The sequence below is a fragment of the Prunus mume genome, linkage group LG5 (assembly GCF_029339155.1).
Source record: "Prunus mume cultivar Tortuosa linkage group LG5, ASM2933915v1, whole genome shotgun sequence".
Taxonomy (NCBI): Eukaryota; Viridiplantae; Streptophyta; class Magnoliopsida; order Rosales; family Rosaceae; genus Prunus; species Prunus mume.
In genome coordinates this window covers 26,573,420-26,598,919 of record NC_142702.1, presented here as the reverse complement: position 1 = coordinate 26,598,919, position 25,500 = coordinate 26,573,420, and the positions used below count along the sequence as shown (strand labels likewise).

General features: G+C 38.4%; 5 protein-coding genes across 5 annotated transcripts; 1 reads left to right on the top strand and 4 right to left on the bottom strand.

Moving 5' to 3' along the window:
- Positions 1-1,803: 1,803 nt before the first annotated feature.
- LOC103332803 (uncharacterized) lies at positions 1,804-3,716 on the bottom strand. Its single transcript, XM_008235558.3, has 2 exons — positions 3,551-3,716; positions 1,804-2,794 (listed from the first exon to the last, which is right to left on the bottom strand). Exons 1-2 carry the CDS (start codon positions 3,590-3,592, stop codon positions 2,060-2,062), a joined length of 777 nt encoding a protein of 258 aa, XP_008233780.2. The 5' UTR covers positions 3,593-3,716; the 3' UTR covers positions 1,804-2,059.
- A 249-nt stretch (positions 3,717-3,965) lies between these two features.
- On the bottom strand, positions 3,966-6,482 carry LEW3 (UDP-Glycosyltransferase superfamily protein). Its single transcript, XM_008235555.2, has 7 exons — positions 6,066-6,482; positions 5,690-5,976; positions 5,382-5,568; positions 5,192-5,260; positions 4,881-5,074; positions 4,567-4,676; positions 3,966-4,458 (listed from the first exon to the last, which is right to left on the bottom strand). Exons 1-7 carry the CDS (start codon positions 6,363-6,365, stop codon positions 4,220-4,222), a joined length of 1,386 nt encoding a protein of 461 aa, XP_008233777.2. The 5' UTR covers positions 6,366-6,482; the 3' UTR covers positions 3,966-4,219.
- An 888-nt stretch (positions 6,483-7,370) lies between these two features.
- On the bottom strand, positions 7,371-18,730 carry LOC103332801 (Clathrin, heavy chain). The gene is given in 31 exon segments (XM_008235554.3): positions 7,371-7,883; positions 8,036-8,146; positions 8,377-8,499; positions 8,598-8,783; positions 8,863-9,033; positions 9,178-9,542; positions 9,545-9,662; positions 9,873-10,875; positions 10,960-11,238; positions 11,317-11,453; positions 11,535-11,787; positions 11,884-11,996; positions 12,080-12,184; positions 12,267-12,329; positions 12,425-12,559; positions 12,637-12,720; positions 12,938-13,024; positions 13,282-13,341; positions 13,438-13,554; positions 13,641-13,838; positions 14,399-14,515; positions 15,027-15,092; positions 15,177-15,404; positions 15,484-15,563; positions 15,917-16,025; positions 16,225-16,323; positions 16,793-16,920; positions 17,060-17,138; positions 17,275-17,363; positions 17,766-17,970; positions 18,283-18,730. Coding segments are annotated over 31 exon segments (5,103 nt in total). The 5' UTR covers positions 18,328-18,730; the 3' UTR covers positions 7,371-7,733.
- A 1,878-nt stretch (positions 18,731-20,608) lies between these two features.
- On the bottom strand, positions 20,609-22,862 carry PP2C5 (phosphatase 2C5). The gene is made up of 4 exons (XM_008235553.3): positions 22,300-22,862; positions 21,549-21,887; positions 21,246-21,425; positions 20,609-21,145 (listed from the first exon to the last, which is right to left on the bottom strand). Exons 1-4 carry the CDS (start codon positions 22,729-22,731, stop codon positions 20,981-20,983), a joined length of 1,116 nt encoding a protein of 371 aa, XP_008233775.2. The 5' UTR covers positions 22,732-22,862; the 3' UTR covers positions 20,609-20,980.
- A 1,702-nt stretch (positions 22,863-24,564) lies between these two features.
- GEA6 (Stress induced protein) lies at positions 24,565-25,473 on the top strand. Its single transcript, XM_008235552.3, has 2 exons — positions 24,565-24,768; positions 24,992-25,473. The coding sequence occupies exons 1-2, from the start codon at positions 24,654-24,656 to the stop codon at positions 25,162-25,164; spliced, it is 288 nt and encodes a 95-aa protein (XP_008233774.2). The 5' UTR covers positions 24,565-24,653; the 3' UTR covers positions 25,165-25,473.
- The last annotated feature ends 27 nt before the right edge of the window (positions 25,474-25,500 follow it).

Genomic DNA, 25,500 nt, shown 5'->3' with positions numbered 1-25,500 from the left:
CACACCTTTGATAGTGATCGGTAGTTATCCATAAAACGTTTAACTTGTCAAATGAAATTTGCTTTTGGCCGTATCCGGCTATTCTCAATACGATTTTTATTTGTATTTTGTACTTTTTTTTTTCCTGCTTTTCTTTTGATTCATCAGTAAACAACAAAACCTTAAAGGGCTCTTGGTAATTAGAAAAATCGAAGAATGCTTAATCCACTATATATTTCACTGCATTTGGGTTCACAAAAGGACATAGAGATTTGTCTCACCACATCAACTTTCTAAACCAAAACCAATTTAGAAACATCCTATAGCAAAACTTGCAAAAATCGTAGTAAAATATTGTACGAGAAGATTATGTTATGTTATCAAACGATCAAATATGAAAAATGAAGATGGATCATCAACTTAATAGCAGCTGCTCTGCTGTGCATGCATTGACTTGGTAACAGAGTAGTAGGGAAGATGGATCAACTTAATTTGTGATAAAAACCACGAGAATAAGATTTGTAAAATGCTAATTAATGTTGTAACTTTGTCTAATTTGTCCTCTTTTTTTCCCTCCACCTTTTCTATTTAATTTGGAGTGTGCATTGAGAAGCTTAGAGAGAGGCTTAGAGAGAGGAAATTTTATGATGGTTAATGAGAATTGACTCATATTAGCACAATGCTTTTCAGCCTTTAAATATACAAAGCTCATATTAACCCCTTAAACCAACCATTGTTAGGAAGTTCTAACTTACTCTTAACACAACTTTAACAAGACTAAAGCACACTGCCACATCACCCATAATTCAAGTGAGATACAGCTGCTGGCAGCTGACTTGTGCTTTTTCAGGAACCACTATCAAACCTCACCACTGTGCTTTTTCATCCCCACTAAATCAGGACGATTGTGCAATATTGTTTATGTTTGACATGTTATGTTTTCAGATAGCGAACTAGAATTGTTAATTGCTAAATATGTGAATCGGGTTGAATTTATTGACAATTGTCAAACATAATCTTACTGTCAGATCAGATAATTTCCATGAGATCTCTTAGATCTAGCAAGATTTATTTCTTGTGTGCCTTATTAACCTAACAAGTTGCCACTCATTTTAGTGGCTCGGTTTGTCCTATTTCATGGGTTTTGCTTGTGCTGTACGGCACAAGCAGACAAAAATGCTTCAATGAGAATCAAGGGCCGGATATATAGGGCCCTGATTTCACTCAAACATTGTAACTCACCATAAAGAGGACTTTAAAGATTGATACGACATCTGATCAACCACTTGCTTTGCAGAGTTGCCCATTTTCTCATATGTGTGGTGTTTGTAGCTCCCGTATCTTCTTCTTCCTTCATTTTCTAAAAATCCATATCTCAAACGCAGTCTTTTCGGGTCCCATTTGGTTCAACATATTTGCTTGAATTATATCTACCGTCGGCTGGAGCCATGATAAAAGGTGCCACGTCTAAAGACTAAGAAAATATGAATGGCTCCAGTGGATAGCCCACTTTGGTCTTCTCTCTGGTCATAGATGACAGCAAATTAAATGAGCACGTGTTTGATCATGAGAACAGATGGGTGAGTTCATGCATGTTTGATCCAACTTAAGAAAGCTCATGCTTTAGGTGCTGGCAAGACATTTGGGATGAATCAGATTCTGCCCAAATGAAATGAGCCGCAACTTATGGTTGCGTCTTCCACTAAAATATCTCAAGGTCAATGTAAATTTTGACAGAAATACAAAGTGAAATGGTTTTTCTTTGGTCATTTTCAACAAAGTGAAAGACTTGTTTTTGATGAGATAGGAAACAAAGGGAAGAAGTTCAAGGAATTGAATAGCTGTTACCATATGTTTATCTTCAATGAAGCTACAAAAGTATACGAGCAGTAAATGTTGAATACTCATGATCACGATACAACAAATATTGACCCTGAAAATCTTTGTACATTGACATGTATATCTTGCCTAAAATGATTTCAAATCCTAGTCCTGTGGCTGTGGCTGCGAAGGAGAACTTTGGTACATGGAGGCGTCAAGGTGGCTCGCCCAATGTTGATTCAAATCCACAGTCCATCCCTCAGTTTTCATTGAAATGGATGGCACCAAGTTTCCAAACAACGTAAGTTGTAGCAAACATGACCGTGCTGATAAATACAAATGAGAAGATAATTAGAAACAAATCAGCACCCCCTGGAAAATCCCAAGTTAGGCCCTGCTTTGGCATCCCTCGCTTGCTGTCGTCAAAAATGTTTGTAGGGGCCTCTGGAAGTCCGGATCTTTTCTTCCCACGTTCACTATCTCTGAGAGCATCTAATACATTCTTGCCCCTATCTGATTTTTTAGTTGGCTTTGTTTCAGTGTTATAACGCCTGAGAACCTTGGCTGCCCTCAGTCTCTCCCTAGCTGTTAGCGGCAATCTTTTTGATTTAGACTGCACATTAGGTGACAGAGGTGCGTCCCGCTCCTGGCTTGAGGAAACTGAAGACCCATTGGAAGGCTCAGAGGTTTGAGTCCCTGACTGATCTAGGACACTAGTTTGGAACTGACTATCGTTGGCAGAAGAACCCAAAGATGAAGAATTCACAATTGGTAATCGGTCATCAGAAGGAGAACTTGCAGTATTTCCAGAAGCCTTATCATCGGTCTCTGTGGTAAGACGATTGCTATCAGCAACTGAAAGACATAAGCCCCATCTTTTCTTGCTTATATCCCTCTTTGGCCTAACTGTTCCGAATGAAGATGTGAATTGGGTAGCCGTAGGTATACAAGCTCCAGCAGAAAATTGTGACACGCTCTGGTACTTGGCTTTTAACTTCAAATGGAAAAGAAAAAACTTATGTAAATTATAGAATCATTTGTTGAACAATCATCTCCAACATAGTTGGAAACAGTCCCTTGAACCGTTCATTAGCAATGAGAGCATGAAACTATTCAGCTATATAGAACACAATTTTTGCAAGGTACAATTAATTTCTAATTTAGATGCATTGAGACATCGTACCAATCATGCAAAAAAGTAGAAAGCATATCAATGATTAAGTCTAACTAAGAGTGAAGCTAAGTACTTCTCCTTTCATAAAACAGACCGAAGTTTTGGAAGGTAAACAAAAATTCCCCCTTGAGTTCTGACCATGAAGCTCAAGCAAACAAAAAATCATAAAAGGAGAGGCATAAGTTTTCTTTTCTGAAAAATGAAATCACCATAGGCGCCTTCCTTTCTTCCAGGAAACTTGGGTCAAACAAAAACAAATTTGGCACAATAGTCATCAGTAGGATTAAGTCCTAACAGTCAAAAACCTCAACAACTAAAAGAAAGCCTTATCCTTGAGCCAAGATTCATCCTTTTAAAGGTCACAACCCAGTTGAATATTATATGTTTCAAAAGAAAAAGATATTGAAGTGGGTATTATCAGTAGTGACTACCAGAAAACAAAAACCAGAAGGGGTTGAAAACAAAGAAGAAAAAAATTGGTTCAAGTTGTAGTAATTCGCTATAAACATGCATTCATAGACACAAATTGAACATAGACATCAGACGGAATGGTGCATAAGAGGAGCATGAAATTACCATAGAATTGAAGCCAACTGCCGAGTAGAATGAAACAGCCATTTTCTGGTCGTCTACGGCCCAACCATTTAGAGAGAGAGAGAGAGAGAGAGAGAGAGAGAGTTACACACCGTGTGTCTGCGTTGTGGTGCAAGGAAGGAGTGGATGGTCTGTAATCCAAGGAAAGGGGATGAGAATTTGATGGCAACACAGCCCATCCTAGCTCGTGCTTAGCACGCCGCCTTCTTTATTTTTTGTTTTCCAATGTCCCAACGACATGTCGTTTTATAATGAAAAACAATGAAGTAACAACGCGGTCTTTCATTTATTTCATCCAAACTTGAGCGAACTAAAAATCTAATGGCTCAACATTGTCCACATTAACGTTGAAAAGAGAGAAAAAAATAAAAAGAAAAATGGGAAAGAAAAGGCTAAATTGGATGTCTAGAAGAACTGTAAATATGCGAAAGGCAATACAAAGTCGCTCAGAAAACTTGGATTTCTCAACTACATGAAATCATAGACATCAAAATTATAACAATCTGATTAGAGACGGCAGCATAATCTAACTTTTTGAGTTACTGGAAATACTTGGAGTGAAAAAAAAAGGTTATAAAACTAAGGGCTGATGAAAGGGCTCTTCTCTATTAAGTTACAAGTATATTGTGATTGATATCAAGTCCACTATTTCTAAGCCTGGGTAAGTATTGCAGAGACGGCAGCTTTGAAACCTTCATAGAATCTTTGCTCAGAATATGTGTCAGCCCGTTTCCTTGCAGCTGCAGCCATCTTGAGCCTCTCTGTTTCTGGCATTTTTATGATACTGAGGATGGCATCTGCATATTCCTCCACGGTGCGGGCAAGAAATCCTGTTTGCTGTCCATCTTCAGGTAAGACAATGTCCATTTTTGGGCCAGCAGAATTATGTGCTGAAACAAGGGAAAACATGAGGAACATCAGCACAGGAAATAATGAATAAGACAAGTTACAGAGTTTGTTGGTTCAGATTCAGATGACAGATAACTTGAGATGCTCACCAATTGGGATGGCTCCTGCAGCCATATACTCCACAACACTTATTCCAAAGTGCTCATCAGTCATTGAATGGATTCCTGCAATGGCTCCTCCCAAAAGTTGCACCAAGTCCCTGTAGACATGAAAACTAACCAAGCTAAGAAAGCAATAACAAATCCAAACAGAGGTCATCAAATTACAAGAATAAAAGATAACCCAACAAGTTCAAAAAAACTTATGTACAAATAGAGAATAGTTCAGATGTTTGCATAAGCATTTGACAAGATTAATTTGATGAGCAAAAAAGGATGTAGAACATGAAATCCTTAGCACAGACCTGTACATGACATTTTTATGAAATTCCACATCCCCGTCCACTTTCAATTCAATTGCTTTATCTTTCAAACTTTGTAATCTTTCCTCATCCGACTTATTCCGACAGCTACCCACAAACTGAAGCTTAGGTCTGGGCAAGTGTGCATCTAATTTCCCTATGGCAGCTGCAAAGGCCTCAAGTTGGAGGCCATGTGCCTGAGAAAGAAATAACCAAAGTTCATAAGGACTTGCCAGCAGCCACAAGAAGTAAAGGCCCCACAAATGAGCCGCAAAAATCTTAGTACCTTGTGCTCATAAAGTTTATATGCCCACCTTCTCTGGCCGAAACTGTGCAACAGATATAATTTTCGCCGGTTCCGCTGGCCTCTCCAAAGAAAGCACCTATTCGGGCAGAAACTTGTTAAAAGGCAAATCCAATTGCATATTTGCAGCACATCATTGTCACATTCATAACTCGTAAAACCATGTTCCCAAGTAAAATGCCAAGACACTGGTAACAAACCTGAAGTCCAGAAGTATCACAAGGAGGGTAGACACGCTTAGTCCGTTCCGGGATTTTCCAGAGCTTTTCGATATGGGACTGAGTCCAAGAAGAATTAACCATAGCAAGATGGGCACAAGAGCCTACAGTCCCATACATCCGGCTAAATATATTGTAGTAGATGACTTTGCAGCTTGATAACCAATTGCTACAACGACACAACAAAAGCAATCCATGTTGAGCTTTTTTCGGCTAAACAAATAGCAAAGCATATTATTCATCAATCATTATCAGCAATCAGCACATGTTAATAGCGACGATGAACATACCTCTGAGCAATGAAGTCGTCATTGTTGTACATGGAGCTCCGCTGACGAACACGAGAGAGCATGTCGCAGCTGATTGTAGGGTAATGGGTGTAGCAGATAACTCTGCATCCAAACAGCCTGGCAAGGGGATACGTAAAGGCGTAGCCACTGGTGTCGAGATAGTAAGTAGGAGTGAACTTGGTCAAGGCCTCCCATGCGAGGTAGACAGAGCCAAGGCTCTGCCCAATCATGGTCAAGCGTGGGTACGTGGCTTCCTCGATCCACTTCCTCTTGTTCAAATGCACCACCTTCAAATTCCAACCCAAATTCAAGTTATAAAAAAAAAAAAAAACAAATTGAATCTTGATAGAAGACAAAAGTGAGAGAGAGAGAGTACCTTAGGTGGGTGAAGGAGTTTGACCCCAAAGCGGTCGAGGGCGCGCGCGGTCAAGGAGAGAGGGGAGGCGTCATGGTCGCCGGTGTAGACGAGGCAGTGGAGGGAGGAGTTTTCATCCTGGATGGCTTTGACGGCGCACCAGAGGACCCTCTCGCCGCCGCCGCCGTCGTTGGTGTAGGGGTGGAAGAAGGCCACCGCTCGTTTTCTGTTGTTTCTGGCGGTGAATATTTGGAGAGAGAATCTGAGGATCAAGGCTGAGAGAGCTGTGATCAGACCCCAAATCACGAATTGGTAAGCCATTCACGTCGATCGATCGTCTTGGGAAATTTGTAGAGAGGCCCGGAAATTGAATGATGAAAAAGGACTCAACTCGATTATTTCGATTTTCTGACTTCGTAACGAGACCCAAAGATAGAACAACACTAAACAGAACGAACACGATGTCGTTTTGGTTTTTGAAGGCGATGAAAGGGCTATATGAAGCCGTGCGGCTATATGCTTGTCATATATTCCAATATTTTAATAGTATCGCCGAATATATTTGGATATTTTAATTGTACAGCCGTGCGTCTGTACTCTATATGTATCTAAATAGTATAGCCGGTCGGCTATACTATCTGAATATATTAGAATATTTCAATAGCTATACTATTTGAATATATTCTAATATTTTAATAGTATAGCCGCGCGGTCTATACGCTTTTTAATGGTACAACAGCGCTATACTCTATAATTATATTAGAATATTTAAATAATATAGCCGGGCGGCTGTACTCATTGTATATTCGAATATTTTAATAGTACAGCCGTGCAGCCACACCCTAAACTTATGTTTGAATATTCTCTCTCTCTCTCGCTCTCATCTTCCAATTGGGAGAGAAGATAAATGCATAAAACGTAGCTCTCCAACTCTCCATTATTTGCCAGATGTCACAAATGACAAAACTGGGAAACAGAAGGCACGAGATTTGGTAACAGTAAAACCGAACTCCACCTAGGCAGATTTTTCGAACACATTTCTTTTCTCTTTTTCAAAAATTTATATTATTTATTATCCTTTCGCCTCTCACATTGCACCTAAAGCAATGACAAGCGGATTTGGGACTTAAACGTTGAATAGGTTTGAGAAGAAGAACGGGCTAGTGATATGATAAGCAGAAGACAAGATATGATAATTTCAAAATCTTAAAAGATAAAACATGAAGGATTAAAAATCAGTCAACAAACTGCACCTTGCAGTTGGAAAACAAATGGTTGCTGCACCAATCAATTTCAAATGGGACATAAATTAAAGAAGAGTGTAAATAAGGCACTTCAAAATTATCAGTGTACTGTTTTGTATTATACTCAGGCAAGTTTGAAAAACGAGAACAATAATACAGAGGAGAAAATTCTAAGCTCGCCCTCAACCAACAGCCAAAAAGAAAAAATGCCTCTGCTACAAAAGAATATTACAAGACGACATATCCACACAACCTATGACACAATTATTTAAGCTGCACCCTTTCAACCCATCAAAAACAAATTAGAAAAATAAAATAAAATAAAAAGGAAATGACGGCATGTAAGCCTTCATAAAATTACACTAAATGGAACGTTCTATCGAATAGGTTGCCCTACTGACTAAAACACCAAATTCAAGATCCAGTTCCACAAGAATAGTTCATCTCAATAGCTACTGCCCATTGGTGGCATGCCAAAAGGTGGCATGCCCATTGGTGGCATTCCTCCCATAGGTGGCGGAGGAGCAAACCCCCCTCCCATACCAGGCATTGGTGGTGCAGGCAAAGCAAGAGGCAGCAACTGAGCATACATGTTCTGCAAACATATTTCATTCAATGAATCATAATGCAAAATGACGTTTAAGCAAAGAAAGCTAAGTCCAGAAGGGGAAATTTGGAACAATTTTTAAGAAAGCAAATTGATAGAACACAAAGGCAAAAGTATAGGAGCAATCTCAAAGTGAATACCTGCTGTGCAATAACTTCTTTCTCTTCCTGCTCTTTAGCCTTCACCTCTTTCTGAGCTTCAAGTTTGTCCTTCACTAGTTCATCAACTTTGCCAGTGTATTCACGGATAAACTGCAAAACAGAGAATGTGAAAGATCGCCATTACATAATGTTCAACTGGGTTGAACGTGCTGCTTCTTCCAAGTGCATCGATGAAAGATTCCAATCAAAACCAAACAACTTCAATTTAAAGAAAGTCCAATGAATGCTTAGAAGCAGAATGCTTGGCACCACAAACAAAACAGACATCTAATTGACCTTTAACAAACAAGAAAGTTCAGGACAAGATTTTAAAAAATTACCTGTAGCAAATATGGGAAAGCAAAGTCAATCATGTTGTTCATCCAAGCAAGTTCAAGGACAACATCTGCCCTAATCAAATCGTAACAGACAAACAGGCATGATGCAAAGCATTCTTTCTTTCCCTGCAATTTGAACAAAAAAATAAACATTTATTAACCCTAATAATATTAAAATAAAAACAATAAGTGAATTTTCTTTTTTCTTTCAAAGAGCTCCTTACCTGTTCAATGAAATAAACAAGCAACTCCTCTGCAAGTTCACGGTCACCAGACTGTGAGGCTGTCTCCATGGCATCTTTGTAAAGTTTGTCCTTCTTTGACAATCCAATGGACTGCTTCCACCTTCCAGCTTTCTTGTAAATATAAGCAGCAACACGTCTCATTTCCAGAAGCTCGTGTTTCTCAATCTGACCAAACAAACAGTTTAAGGCTATTGAACATAAACACAGTAAACAAAGAGCGAACTACAAATAGAAAGCATTTCACCTTTTGAGCAAGGCCTATTTGGTCAAAGCTATCATGCAAATCAATTGATTCACGCAATCTTTCATAATCTTCCTCCTCAACATATATCGCATTCAAAGCCTCATTAACAGCAGAGACATTGTTGCTCTGAACTGCAACCATGTATGGCTTCACAAGAAGCAGGTGACCAGCCTAACATATTCAAATGCAAAAGAATCTCAACATAAGAGCCATGGAAATGAAATTCGTTATCAATACTTTCAGTAAAAAAAATGTTGGATTGGGGAGGGGCACTAAGAATCTAAGCTGCCAGTAAATACATGCACAATCAATTACCTTCCGCATAATGTCAACCACACGTGTATGATCTACACGAAGTGCGAGCACATTTAGAAGATCGTTAATGAGATCTGGATGCTCTTGCAAGTAGAAGTGCACAGCCTTATAATATAGCTCCACATTAGCAACTTTAACTGCAACATCTTTGAACTGCATGTGATCCCAGGCTTCAGGGGAATGATTCATGATGGTAGTTGCAGCATTATCAAACTCATCATATTGAATATACAGATAGGTAAGCTCCTTCCAATGTTGCTGCTCATCACAAGCTCGTATAAGCTTGGGAATATTTAGACGATTTGCAAACAATTTGATGTGCTCCATAAGTTTCTCCGGACGATATCTAGCATATAGAACCCCAACTCAGTAAAGATTCCCATGTGAGCACGTTCTAACCCTAGACCACTCTCCATTAGAGATATTAGCTCGTTGAAGCATCCTCTATTCTGATAGTATTCACTGACCTCTTCCAAATCATCCACCTGTAAAATTTAAAGCAGCGCACAAATTCAGTGAGAACTGTATAAAAAATGAGCAAATACTCAAAGAGGAACAAGATTTCGAAGCTCAGGCATTAAACAACTTAAACAAATACTTTTCTTTACTCATGAAAGGTCTGCTCTTTTAGACATCCAAAGAATCCATGCAACAAAATCTAGATTGACATATGAGAAGTAGATGCAGCAAATCACCTGTATAATAATGTTGAGGCCACAAATCTGAGCTAAGCGGAACTCCTCAGCATCAACACAAGCAAAGCAAACCTCCTTCCATGTCTTTGCACTGTTGGCTTTTCGTGCTGCATCAACAGCACCTTGGAATTGTTTGAGCTTCACTAGAGTTATTGCCAACTTGGCCCAGTTAGATATAAAAGCAAATATTATTTTTGCAGCCTCATAGAGGGCCTCGTCGTATAGGCGATCACCAACATTTTGGAGATTAGCAACATTAGGCATAAGAATAAACTCTTCAATGTCAGCAAGCCTATCAATCTTTGCATATGCATAAATGAGCTCACTGTCCACCTTGGGCTCTCTCGCCTTCTGCCTAACCATCAGAAGGTACCTCACCAAGTCATGGTAGACATCTGCATCCTCAGAAGCACGAATAACATCCAAGAATTGGGTGGCATCATCCGCACGAATGAATGACTCAATTGCATCGCTCACCAGCCCCTCCCGGAGTTGAGCCTTTGCAACCTGGCTCCAAACGGCATCTTCTTCAACACGGAATGCAAACTCCACAGCCCTATCAATGCTTCTGATGTTATCCAGCAAAACGTTAACAGCTTGAACATTCAAGTTAAACTTCTTGAAAATTGCAAATGCTTCCTCATACAGCTGGGCTTCCACAGCTACTTCCCCAACTGCAGGTCCATCAAAGTTATCCAGCCTATTAATATAATCCATAACTCTAGACGGATCTGCCTTGATGGCTGTTAAAATTAGCAAGTTTTGCAGATTGAAGTTGCCACTGAAGGCAGAGTTTTGAAGCACAATCTTTTCAAGAAGTTCAATTAATTCGTGAGGCAAATCAGCAGTCATGAAAGCCTTAACAGCCGCAGACACTTGTTCTGGGCTCTTGCTCTCAGGCAAGGCAGTAGAAACAACTTGATCAATAAGTTGTCTTCTGTACTCATTCTCAGGGTCAAGAACTTTTCCCCAAAGATCTTCATCCATTCTCTCAACCACATATCTGAGACAATGAAGTAGTAAGTAAACCTCCAGGAACCAGAATGAAATGAAATATTTTTAAACAATCAAATACTAAATCACCAACCTTGCTTGCAATTTGAACAAAGAGTTTTTATTTGTGACATTAATAAGTTCATCATCACATTGTCCACGGCGGTAAGCAACAACAGCAAGGGTAGGGTCACGTTTCTCACAATATTTACCAACAACACGTGAATCATAATATGGGTTTGTGGTAAGGAAGTGCTCTGGATTATTGCCGCTATCAATGATGATTTTACCCAAAGCATTGTGAACATGTACGTCTTGGCTTCCCTCACTCACAAGATGCTCCAAGAACTGAGTGAGTAAACGAAGTCGATTCCTAATGAGGGGCAAAAAGAAGAAAATTAAGTATGACGAAGAAAAAGAGATGATGGAAGGACATAAATTAGGATACCACCTCTTCTCGCATTCCTCCACAAGGGGCTCCACAGGAAGCAATGAACGGACAGAAAGAATCAAGCCTTTGATAAAATCTTCAGGGCACTCATCATCAAGCAACTGTCCGACAACTAAAGGAGCATTCCCAGGATTCACCTATGCAAAGTGCCAAACATTCTCAATACTAAAAACCCATAGTCATGCACTTTGAAGTGTCAAAGAGGGCTCAAATAGTACCTTTTGAACATAACCTTCAATGTAACGAAGCATGTTGTTCGTGTACAAGTAGTGTGTCAGATCTGGAACAAATCCAAAACGATCACAAACATTAATGAGCGGTCGTGCATCTGGGAGCTTAGCTTCCATTAAGAAGTTCTTTGTTTTCTCAGCGTCATAGAAGTTTGATTCTCTAGTAACTCGCTCCACCTCTTTGATTTGTCCGGTTTTAGCAGCTGCCTCAATGTACTTGAAGTGGATATCAGGATCCTCACTGTCACATTAGGAAAATAAGAATCAAGAATAAACTGGATGTGACATCCACAACAGAAGAAAAAATAGAGAAAACTTCTCTTCTTGAACAGATTACCTTGAGCTCAGAAACGACCCAAGGAAGAAGTACAACCCTTCATATGACTTGAACTGTTCAAAAAGCTTCATGCATTGATCAACACCCAACTGCTCAGAGTATTCCTTAGCAACCTGTGCAGGTATTAGTTTGCTTCAGTTAAATCTCCAGTTATATTTTTTAACATCACTATATGAAGAAAAAAAAAAGTGTATACCTGTACAATTATCTGAAGGTTGCCTCTTAAATTGACCAATAAAAGATCTTTCATACACTCCAATGCCCATTCTCGTGAAAGAGTGCCAAAAAACTCTACGAGTGACTAGAAGGGAGGAAAAAAAAAAATTAGTAACAGTACTACAAGTTAATGGTACCAATTTGATGTAGTTAGAGAGGATATCAACCTGTGGCTCTATTGCATGTGTATTCACTATAACACGTTTAATATCAGGCAACTCTGAGTAATGCTGCATCAGAAATAAATTTTTTTTTAAGACAAATGTCATAATTGGAAAATACAGAGGGTAAGAAAAGGAAATAGAACAGCAAGAAGACATCTTACTTGCAGAGCTCGCACATAAAGACCAGCTTTTTCACATAGCTGGGCAATTCGGGGGCGATCATAATGACTGAACATTCCATTGGCTAAAATAGCATCAGCCACATTTGGAAAAGTCACTAAATTGATTTCAAGGACCTGCAAGTATGAAAAAATGTCAACCAGCTGAAAATAGGAAAGTTTAGATATGCATAAATAGCTCTGAGGATAGAAACCTTGGTTTGCAGGAAAGCATGTTCTGGAAGATTTGGCTTCAGAACATCCAATAAAAAGGCGGTCGCCTCACGAATCAGGTTCCTCTAAAATGACGAAGAGAAACAAAAAGCATGTGAGTCTCTTATTCATCTTTTAATATTTCCATAATTTCAAAGGTTTCATATAACTTTCTTTTATGAAAAAACAAAAGAACTTATGCCCTATGATGAACTTTGTTGAGAAATAACAGAACACAAAACACTGAAAATGAAAAGGAGGATACCATATCGTAAACCCTAGTCATAATGTGAATGAACAAACCTGAAGAAAGAGATCAGTTATGGTGTTGTAATCAACTGGACAACCACCTTCCATTTGAGACATCATCAATGCAAAATTAACAGCACCCTACATTCAAAATCACATCAAAACCTGGTTTAGTTTGAACTTTATACAACTCCTTAAAACAAGTTCAAGTTCAACCCAATACAATTGCAAGCCAAATGTACAGAGTGATGTGGGTGTCAACTGAAAAAATACAAATAGAAGAATTTTTTTTTCAATGGGACATTCAATGAACAAGGATCAATGTGTAATCTAGTTATGCTTTCGGCTTTCAAGGACTAAAATAGAAAATATAAGCTTGCTGAGTATTGTTTGCATACCTGCGGATCTGCTCGAAGAATTGTTTGCAAAAGGAACAGATAGTCAGGCGTGTAGCCAACCTAAAGCAACCAAGAGAATGGATATCAGACACCAACAGCCATTTACCAAATACGAAAACATTTAGAAACCAATGCTACATAGAAACATTTCCTCACCTGCTTTGAGTAGATCAGTATCTTGTCAAATTCCCTTCGCTCAGCAAAAGCTGCAACAACTTTTGGAGTTGCTCTGGCTTTAATATATATTTTCAAAGCAAGATCATTATCCACAGTCTACAAGAAAAAAATAAACGATTATAACACCAAAAATGTAATAATCCAAAAGATAGCCAAGTTTAAATTCAAATAGCAAAACAAACCTTCACAAGATCTCCCAGTTCCTCACTGCATTCGAGTTTGTCCTCTGCCAACCAGTTCTCCAAAAGATTCTTTTTGTTCTGGTTCACTACAAGACGTGATAATTCCAATGACTCGAACGCATTGAGCTTCCCTCGTGTCAAGAGGGTCCCAAAGTACTGCAACAGAGGTGGGGTTTGCCCAGTTTGGACAGGAACACTCTGCAACACATTGGAGAGACAATAAAACCATGACCGTTAAATTTCATCTAGTTGTAGTCTATCTTAAAAATGCACACAAAAATTGTAACTCTCACCATCTCAAACAAGTGTACATCAAGTCTAAACTTATCAAGCACATTATGTCTTTTTACCAATAGAGTTTTATCTCAATTTGGTCACTATTGCACATTTATTATTCATTCATTTCTCACCAACTTTGAAACAGACAGAAACTTGAATTAGTTATTCTCCTCACCGAGAAAGCATCAATAACATTTCTCATTAATATTCTAAAGCTTAACAAATTCTTATACCAAAACTTATAAGATGTAGCCTCTTAGAGAATACTGCAATCAAGCCATTAAAAAGACATCCCAAATGGCCAAAGGGCATGAACTACTTGAACACAACAAGCTTCATACCCGGAGCTCAATACCAATAAAACAACTAAAAACAATAATACTACATGCATGGTAGACAAATGCAGTACAAATCATCTGAAGTTACGAAAATACTAGCCAATGGAAGAAACATGTACAAGTACAGAAGCGAAATGAAACCTGAAATTTAGCAACTGTATCAGGCGTACGGAGAATTCCTTGTGGGGACTCGGCAGCAAGTTCAGCAGCTTCTTTGTACTTAGTTTGGGCAAACAGTTCTTGGAAACGCTGGACAACCTGTAAGATTCAGGTAGGCACGTCAGCAATTTCACATAGAGGTGATGATACTTTCTCAAATTATGACATACAGGCAAGATAACCAAGCACAGTCAAGTCAACAATAAGCCATAGTGAAATTGTTGACTACCATATAGAATACGGCCTTCTCTCATCTCACCTCCTTTATTCTAAGGACTCTAATAGCTCACTCAAAAGGGTAATAAAAAACAAGACAAACATAATAGATATAAAATCAACATTCCATGAGTAGAAGTAAATACGCTATATGGATAAATTCCCTTTGCCCACTCAACCTTAACAAGCACACCTTATGCGAGCATCCAGTTCAAAAATACTGACTAATCATGACAACTTCAAATTGGATACAACACTGCCTAACATTAACAATCAAATTGTCATTTGAACGATATATTACTTCCATTGAGCAATGATATATGGATCCTAAATTACTCTTAGAGAAAACCTACCACCACTCAAGCTTAACATTGAATAATAATGAATATCTTACAAGATTTTCGGCACCAGGAAGATTTCCTCTTTTGGCCAGATTGACAGCAAGCTCCAAATTGTTTAACTGCAAATTAAAACAAACAAAAAAATCTTAAGCACAACATGCTACTTGGAACACCATAACAAGGAGAAAATATTTCAAACATACCTGACCGCTGACAAAAGGCACAATAGTTTGTTCATTAATTGTAGCCAACAACACCTGGCCCCGCCTATTAACCGCGTAAAACCCTCCAACTGATGAAGCCTCTGTTGTCAAGAAGATTGGATCCGGACTAATTCTATTTCTGTAAACTGCACTAGCTGTCTCTAAATCATACACAAACAGTAGCCCAAGCTTTGTAATTACATAAATCAAGCTGTACTTGTGAGACATCTGCCAAATTAACAAATTCAGTATTAACATATGTACCGTATTATACAAGATTAGTCAAAATCATTAGTAAATTCAGTACCTGCATGGCAACTGGGAAATCATCAGCAAAATCTGGAGGAAAGAACAGATCTGCTTGTTTCTTCGTAAAAGATGGCTTCCCTGAAGAAGCAAAAAAAAGAAATTCAAACTCACAACATGTTCCTTTAACTTTACAATCATCAAAATACAATACATAAAACAACACATTTTCTATGACTCATACCACTAATTAACTTTATGAGCATGTTAAACTTATTCAAAATTAGATTCTAAGCATATGTAACCAATATCTCCATGACTAATTACCACTAATAATGAAGTACCCTATTTCAATATCCCACTAAACATAATCACCCTTTACAAATGTGTAAGAGATTGTGGGTAAAGAAACAACAAAACATGTGTTTACACAGAACAAGGCAAGTCCAGCTCATTTCATGTACATGTAACTATAATATAATCCTTATATCAACCTGGCTGGGCACCGAGCTCAATAACATGTAACTTTGATGTAATCTGTCCAGCATTCAGGGTCTTAGTGGCAAAAGAAATAAGAGTCGAGGGATTCTCATTCCCTGGAACCTGTTCAAAAGAAATGAAAAAGATCAACAATATTCAAATATACATATATATATGTATATATAGGGTGTGTATATATATATATATATATACACTTTTATGTATATATATAAATACACATATGTAATAACCAATTGTGTGTAGTGCAAGAGTGTAAAGATCAAATACAGAGTAAGAGAATGGGAAAATGAAATTGGCACACCTTGTATTGAGCAAATGATGCAGCATGTGCTTCAAGAGCTTGACTGCGCTGCTGATCCACAGAGAAGAGTTGCAAATTTCCTTTAACCAATTGTGGCCTCTACAAACAAAACAAGACTAAGGATCAGAAGCAGTACAGCATAAAAGTGGCCTTAAAAGAGACGGGTTGTAGATTTTGTCTGACATATTGTAAACTCTACAAACAGAAGAGAAGGAACTCCATAAAAGGAAATGAAAACAAAACTAATATGGAAGCAGAGTTGTTTCACAACATCAATCATTGGCTAACATAGTTGCCACAGTATTGTTTATGAAGCTATACCAAATCTAATCCAAATAAAAGTACAGACATCTTAATACAAAGAAAGATTGACAATTAAAGGGCTGACCACAAACACTCATTGAGCAAGAATAAAGAAAACAGGACTGCACTTGTAGGAACTCAAACAGGGCGACAAAAGACCCAAAGATTTTTGCAGTTTCTGACAATTTTCCTCAGCTGAGAAAAAGAATACTGGAGAACATAAGAAATGAATGCTGGACAGGCATTAATAGACATAACAGCATACCTCCGGAGCACCAGGAGCAATTCCAACCAAAACCAACCACTTCTCAGAAGGATCACAACGGTAATTTATTATCTGATTGTTTGCCAGATTAGCTGTTCGCTCAAACACCTTGACAGGTTCCGACTCCCCTACAAGGACAAACACATAAAGAACAAAAAGAATTAGCAAAACAAGCGAGTTGATATCATAAATTTGAATGTTTCCATGTGACAAAAAGCTGAAGATGTATGATTGGGTTACTCAAATAAGTTGTTTAAGGCATCTTACCTTCAATTGACCAGTGATACACTGTAGTCTGAGTGACTAAACCCAACATCTTTGGGGTTATCCACTTCCAAAAAACAATCTACAAATGAACCAACAGGAAAGGTAAGCTAGATTGTTTAAAACCCGGCAGAAAATGATAAGAACCTGATATTCTCACACAATTTTGAAGAGATGCGAAAAAAATATACTAATTAGTAAACCAATAAAGTGAGTACCTGTTCAGGCATAAGATGTGATTTCAATTTTGCTTTCATCTCAATGTTAAATATTTGAAGGTGATCCTGAGTAGTACCTTGGACTTGGGCTTCAAACAGATTTGACAACACATGAGCAAAAAAATAAATAAATAATAGTGCAGCATTAACAAAAGTATACACTAAAGTCCATAAAGAAAGGTAAGGCGCCGGCAAGTAAAAACCAGTAGGTAAATAAGGTTATGAGCATAACATGTATATGATAATCGCTGCTGGTCCAACTAACTATATGCTGTAGATGAATTAGCAAGATGCATGGTGAGTCTATCAGTCTATGACTAAACTTATTGCAATACTAATCAAGTAAACTATGGGTCAATAAGTTGATGCTGAAACAAAATACTAAACTAAGTGCATCCACAACACATTAAGATCAAAACCAGAACGGTAAGCAAGAGAATTTCTCAACAGAGACAAGGATTTTGGAATGCAAACATGTAATTATAGCATACCTTTCAATGCAAGGATTTTGGAATTTGGATTCATAAGTGCAGAGTCCGCAGTGATTGGCCTCCTCAAAGGTTGCATCGGCATACTCATATCAATAATAACAATACTATTCTGCGGCGAAGTCTCCCGAACACATATGTACTTATCGGATTCCATAGTAACATGTGTGAATGTTATGAATTGTGGATTAATCCCAACGCTCGGAAGCTGCAATCAGATCAGATCACATAAACCCATCAATCACTTTTTTATTTTAGTCAAAACCTCTCAGTAAACAGTTGTTGTGTTCAAAATCATAGTTGCCTAAGTTAGCAATCCCTAGTGAGATAATTATCAGATCTGAACATAGACCACGAATTTTAGACACTTCAGATCCATGTGAAGCTAAAAACCAACTAAGTAAGCTTAAACGATAAATCGAGCAAAGTAATCGACCAAACAGCAACTATTTCAGCTCAAAAAAACAAGTGTAATTTGAAATTGAGCTTAAGTAGCATCGAATCAGAAGATAGAACTGACCGTTAGGGCTTCCTTCATGGTGATCGGAGCGTTCGCGGCCGCCATGGTTGCGCAGATCGACGGCTCGGAAAGGAAGGCTCGGATCTGCGGATGCGATTAGGCCAGCAGTGAACTGAGAGTCCACAGCGAAGAGATGTAAAGATTGAGAGAGAAAGCGTTTCGAACCCTGCGGGGGATTCGAATCGCTGTGAGATCTAGAACAGCAACGAAACCCTTAGACCCGCAAAAGCGAACAAGGGAGAGAGATCTGAGAAAGGGGGTTAGAAGGGAGAGTTTTTTGGGATTTTATAAAATGTGGAATTTTCAAGTGAATTATAACGAGAAGCAGAGATCTCATCCAAGCCACTTCCAGAGCTAAACTATTTAAATAAATAATTAACTCGTCGTCTGAGTAAAAAATAAATAAATATCAATACGTGTTAAAAATGTTCTGTAGTGCTTCGTGTTTTTTTTTTTCCTTGCCTTGGTTTTATTTTATATTGACGCCGGGTTCTGCGGGTCTGGATTCAACCCGACCTTTATAAACGACTGTTCTAAATTTCTAATGGATAGTAAGGTCTTTTCATTGTGTGATAAATAACTTATTTACAATATATTTGGATTTAAAAGCCATAACATAAATTGTATAGGTTTTATTTTCTACATAAAACTGAAAAATTTTGAATAAAATAATAAAAATGTTGTGTTGCTTAACTTTTAAAAAATTTGACAAATATTTGTTATTCAATCCAAACAATAAAAAAGGTTTCCATTTCTCTTTTATCTTTCTTCTCTTATTTCTACTTTTTTTCAGATAAAATTGTAAAGCACATTACTTTCTGGCTAAGCAAGCATGATTCATCAGTTGTTACAAACTTACAAATTTTGCAACATCTTTTTTCAGGACTCGGAAGGGGTTAGAAGTTTAATTAAAAAGTATGAGGCTATATGTGTTTATTAACAACTTCCCCACAAATTTATGTATAGCCCAAGAAAAAAGAAAAAAAAACACTCAGCCCATTAATATATTGTCAACATAATGTATATACAAAATAGGTCTTTTGATCATGGCAGTGTACCCATCTTCTTACATTCGGATTTAAATCTCCCGTACGTTAAATTACCCCTTGATATGAAAACAACTAATTATGCATGTTGGTTTAATACATACTTACAGTTAGGTATGCTCCACACACATATTAACAGACTAAAAATCCACACAACCGGACTAATTACAAGGTGTTGTGCAGTTGGCAAACTATCACCTTCAATGACGAGCTACTTGGTGCCTCAATTGTAGGGGTTCGAAATGCACTTTGTGGCGAAGGCAAACCGAACTCGAGCGGGGATTAATCCCACTCTTCGGATATGGGACACCTCATGATATTTACCAAAAAACTGTTTTGGGCGTGGGAGAATTGTCATACTTCTTTTCTTCGGCCCACATACAATTAAAAACCACAACAAAAGCAGACACAACACAACACAGCCAAAAAGAGCAGCAAAGGCCCCAACACAACAGCAGTCAGCATGGGACTCGTTAGTGTGTAGTAGGCTCATCTTTGGACAAAAACACAAAGCAGATGAAGTGTTGTTTATGTTCATTTTAGCATATAAAATCATAGGTCCTCATAGTTATTCTCGTTGTCATGGTTCTCTATGTAGCATGATTGGCATGGGGAGAAGGGCCCCAGAGATAAGGCTGATGAGCAAAAGACAGGAAGATATAGAAATAAGATTTAATATTTTGGGTGTAAACTTCTTTTAACGTTTTAATTATTCAGCGTTAAAGTCGAAACTTTCGAATCATAACAGTATGATTGCTTTTAATCTTGTGCATTCATGGTATTTATCTTACTAATGCCGGAAAGAGTTGCAAAGTTCGAATTGAATCTCCCGTGGACACATAAGAGAAAAGAAAGTATTCGAAAGAGTTCGCGACTAACCATTACAGCGGCTAAGCAGACATAGGCAAATTCACAAAGATCCACAATCCAGTCACAATTCACAATTCACAATTCATATCCACAATCCAGTCACAATTCACTAGGCACATGCAAGCGAAGTGCAAAATAGGACTGTTCATATCCACAATCCAGTCACAATTCACTTGGTACATGAAAGCGAAATGCCAAATAGGACTGGTGGAGACTGCGTCAGGAACCAGGCACAGATCCATTATTGAACAAGTGCGAGCAGAAGAATATAGAATACTAAGCCTGCAGGCTGCAGCTGCCAAACAGGACTGACCTGGTCCAACAGCAAAATAAGACGATGTGCAATAGGAGTTGACTTCAATAAGACAAAGGCAAAACATATTCTCATAATGTAGAACAAAATACAACAATTATAAGACGATAAATTGACACATGGTCAATAATTTGATGATTTATTATTAACTTTGAAAGGGGGAAAATTTACAGTTACAATGATCATGAAATGTGTTTTCTGATACTCTTCCTACTGCTGAGACAAAATCCAAGGGAGCACAAAATTTGTCATTTACTTGACGGTGTGATTTGCCATTCTACACCACAATGGCTTTTCTACTGTGTCATTTCTAAAGCCGCCATCTTTGACAGCAACCAGATACAGAGGACCTCCCAGAAGAATTTGTCTTCCTAGCTTCTTTCTGAAGCTGCAAGCTTGAAAAAACTCACTTGCAGTGGAAGAAAAAGTCGATTGTCATAGTCTGAATTTCCTTTTACCTAAAATCAAATCATGAGACGAAACGACCTAATTGGATTATCATCACACTTGTATCATCCATGGAACCTCTCCCTATTGACAGATCAACAAGCTTCTTACAAGCAGAAAACATCTCTGGCTTATCGGTACCAACGCATAAAGGGCGAACTACATCTACTGCCTCCTGATTGGTAACCTGGAAGAAATGAAAAGTTCATATTTAGATTCAAACAACTTTGATTGAAGTAATGCTTCAAAAGAGAAGAAACATGAAATGAGATTTGTTGTAAAGTTACCTTGTCCCAAAGACCATCGGAAGCTAACACTAAAAACTCGCATTCAGGGTTTATCCTTAAGATTGTAGTCTCCGGTTCTGCTATCACCCATTGCTTAAGTTGTCGATCTCCAATTGCTCTTGAAACAGCAAGAGAACCCTGTATTCTCCAAACCCCACGGCAACAATCTACATAACCACCCTGCAACAGGAAAAATTACAAAATCCAATAAGTGACAAGGTCCATGATGATCTTCCATTTCAATCTTTATTTAGGTGACAGAAGTAAATTCTCAAGCTCATATGCACAAATTTGAATGCTTACCGTGGTTTCAATCCTAGCTCTTTCGTCTACTCTTGAAGGATGATGATCAGATGTAAGGGCCTCTGCAACACCTCCTCGGCTCATAACGGCACGACAGTCACCAGCATTTGAGACCACAAGGTTGCCCTTTTGCATTAAGGCAGTCACACAGCATGCACCACTCCCAACATTCTCCTTTAAAAAATCGACATCAGTGGTTAGATAACCATCTTTGACTGCTTCCATGATTTTCTCTTCACTTCCGCAGGTCAAACGATCCTTAATGTTTCTATCCATGTTCTTGGCTGCAAATTCGGCTGCTTTTGCCCCTCCATGTCCATCAAACACACCAAAGAAGGCCTGTCACCAGAAAACACATAATCAGCACAAGTTCGCATAGCAAATTCAAAAGAATCCAAAACATAATTCCATATTTTTATGTTTCCCAAATTCTCTAAAACCCCAATTGTTGTTCTCCATCACCAATTCTTTGCATTTATGTATGCTTTATGCTACCATCATTTTAAAAGCGGTCTCTTTGATTATAAATTATAATCACCTTGCTCTCAGCTTAAGCTCAATTCCCCACAAAATTTTGAAACAACCTTATCCAAGCTAAACAAAAAATTGAACTTGATGATACATATATCTTAATCTTTTGAAACCGCGGTAAAAAGCAGAGAGCTTCGGACCTTTCTGTTAAAGAAATTCATTTCCATTTCCACAATTCTCTCAGCAAACAAACAGAATTTTGACAAAGCAAAAGAATTACCTGTCTCGAATCATCGCGAAGATCAACAACAGCTGAGTAGCGATCCTCCATAGGACCCCTTCTCCCTCTCTTACAATACACCGAGTAACCATCCTCTTCAACCTCCACCACGTCCACTCTCTCCGTTCCATCAGGCGACTCAACCTTGAAACTCAACGGCGCTACTGGAATATCAATCATCATCGGCCTCTTCCTCTTCAAAGCCAAACCCGAAGGCTCCGTCTTGCAGCCACTTATCACGTGCCTCTGAAACCGAGACTCTAAAGGCGCTGTCGAAGACGAAGATCGTGACGGCGTAGGAGGCGGGCCATGGAGGACTCTAGGGGAAGAACATGAAGAAGGAGAAGATAAAGATGATGATCTGAAAAAGATGGAAGGAATTTTCGACGGTGAGAAAATCGGAGAGTTTGGCGCCACCAAAGCGCAAGGCATTTTGTTTCTCTTTGTATCCTCCCTGTGTCTTCTTTTTTGCCTTTGACTGTATTTCTCTTTGCTTCTCGTCTCTGGTTATGAGTTTATTTCTGTGATTTGGTAGACAGCGGCGGGATTTGTATGCTATTTATAAACCATATGAAGGACGGACGAGGTCTTATATCAGTTATTTGGGAATTGAATTGACTTAAGATTGACGAAAAATAGTTGTTGCATCCGTCACACACCGTGATATAATCACATAGTATTATCAATTAAATAAAAATAAAATATATTTTATATTAATAAATAATATACATCTTACAATTAATAACATCAGGCATGAGGTTTTCAAAATTGAGATTGAGTCAGACAGTGAGGGAGGTGAGTGCATCACACGCTCCCCTCTTAATAAAGGGCGTGCCTACCGTATCTCTAGAAATATCAAAATTAAACCAATGGAGAAATTTTCTTGTGGAGTGGGTGGTGCTTATTTTAGGACCAGTTTTGTTCAACGGTCAAACACGCCTTTTCGTCTGGTTCGTATTTGTAACACCCTGTCCATATTCGGCGTCCCATCCTTTTCCTTTTTTCTTTTTCTTTTCGAACGGAAATCTTGCAAAGAACAAAAAGAAAAATAGAATTGCACATGGCAGATTTTGATTAGAGGAGGTCGGTGATCAGGGTTTTACGCAGCTCCCCTGTTTCCAGCTACGGGCCATCTGTTCACAACTGCAGTCCACAGTCGGTGGCATGCGCGCCAATATTATAATGGACTATTTTTTTGATTTTTAATTAGTCTAAGGCTTCTATATTTTGAAGTGATATGGTTTATAAACAGAATTTTTCCCTAAAAGTTACACTAAAGTTCGTACTGTATATATAAATATATATTTACAATCGATGTTTGCAATGCTAGAAGAAACCAACAAAGATGCAAAGACACAATTTGAGATTTGCTTTTTAATTATGTCCACAAAAGATCGGCTTCAAATTTTATTTATTATTATTTTTAAATACAAAATATAGTTTAAACTAAAATATATTCCAAGAGATTCAAACCTAACACCACTTATATGCAAGAATTCAGCCATTTTTCATTGAACTAGACCTAATTAATGCTTCTAATTAATTTTTAAGCACATATGTTAATTAAGTCATATGAAATTAAAAAAAGTTGCAACCGATCTCATTGTTTTTCTTATTTTCTTTTAGTAGGGGTATGGAAAACGTTTGTGTGTTAAAGCCGTGGATTGACTTTTTGTTTTCTTTTGTGCGCAGAGAGTGTGGTTTGAGTTTGGACCTTGGACCAGCTGCTACCTTTGATTGTTTGATCATATATTGCAAGCAAAACTTAGTCCAGTCATTCTCAAACCCTTAACGTGGATCATGAGTTTTAATTATGCATGAAAACAACGTTGGTCATGTGTTATACGAAGGGGAACAAATTTTTTTAAAACCAAACAATGTCTTCGTCCATAAACTGTAGCTTAAGTGGTAGTGTACGTGTTAAGTGGTCTCCCTCCACCAATCAGAAAGCAACACGGAGCATAATTAAACACATTAATTAAAACAGCAGCTGAAACACAGTAATGCTTTTTTTCCAATTTTGCGGCTGCTTTCACTCAGTACACACGTGTTACTCAAGCAAGGTTCCACACAGGATGGCGCATTACGTGTCTCTTCATGTAGGCCCTTTGGCCTACGTGTCAAGTATGTCTTTCCATCTATTGACTCCTCACGTACCACGTGTCATTCGATCCCATGCCAAGCCGCTTGGTCCCTTCCCTTTCCATCGTACGTATATATATTTTCCACCTCTCTTCCGGCAGTTAGTAATACAAACTATGAGAACGCCGCCGTTCGTGATAAGTGTTTACCATCTGCGAATATCCATTTCAAAATAGCACTTTTTGTGAGAAGTAGTTCCAGTAGTAAGAGAAATGTCTTCGCAACAGGAAAGGGCTGAGCTTGACCCCGGGGCTAGGCAGGGCCAGACAGTGGTCCCTGGAGGAACTGGTGGCAAAACTCTTGAAGCCCAGGAACACTTTGCTGAAGGTGCGTAAATCTATAAACCTTTGTTGTTTTAACAAGAGCAATACATAAACTATTCTAACGTCCGGAGAGAGAGTTGGTCCAAATTCGTGTGCAAAAGGCGGGCATACTAACGCAAATATATACATGCACACCTACATGTATGTTTGTGTGCTGTACTTTTTCTGACTTCTTTGTCTTGTATTCTGTGTTTTCATTATTATTTTGGAATAATGGATGAAATTAGGGAGGAGCAAAGGCGGGCAGACAAGGAAGGAACAGATAGGGCATGAAGGGTACCAGGAGATGGGTCGCAAGGGCGGGCTTAGCACATCCGACGAGCTAGGAGGAGAACTTGCGGCTCGGGAGGGAATTCCCATTGCTGAGTCTAAATGCAAAACCAGATCAAGCTCGACATGATCAGTTCTACAGAGCTATAAGCTACAAGATGATATTTGTAGGACAAACTACAGTAAACCCCCCAACTTATAGGGTCATTTACGAGTCCATACCCGATTTTAGGGACATTTATGGATACATACACAACGTCGCAAAAAATTACAGATCGCCTCCGTTAGCGATTCCGTCATGAAATTCGTTATGTGCATACGTGGCATTTGTGGGACCCCTTTTTTGATGATGTGGACTTCCACGTGGACAAAAAAATAATAAAAAATTATGTACATGTTAAAAATAAATTTTAAATCATATTAAATTAAAAATTAAAAACCCTACCCAGATTCTCTCTCCCGATTT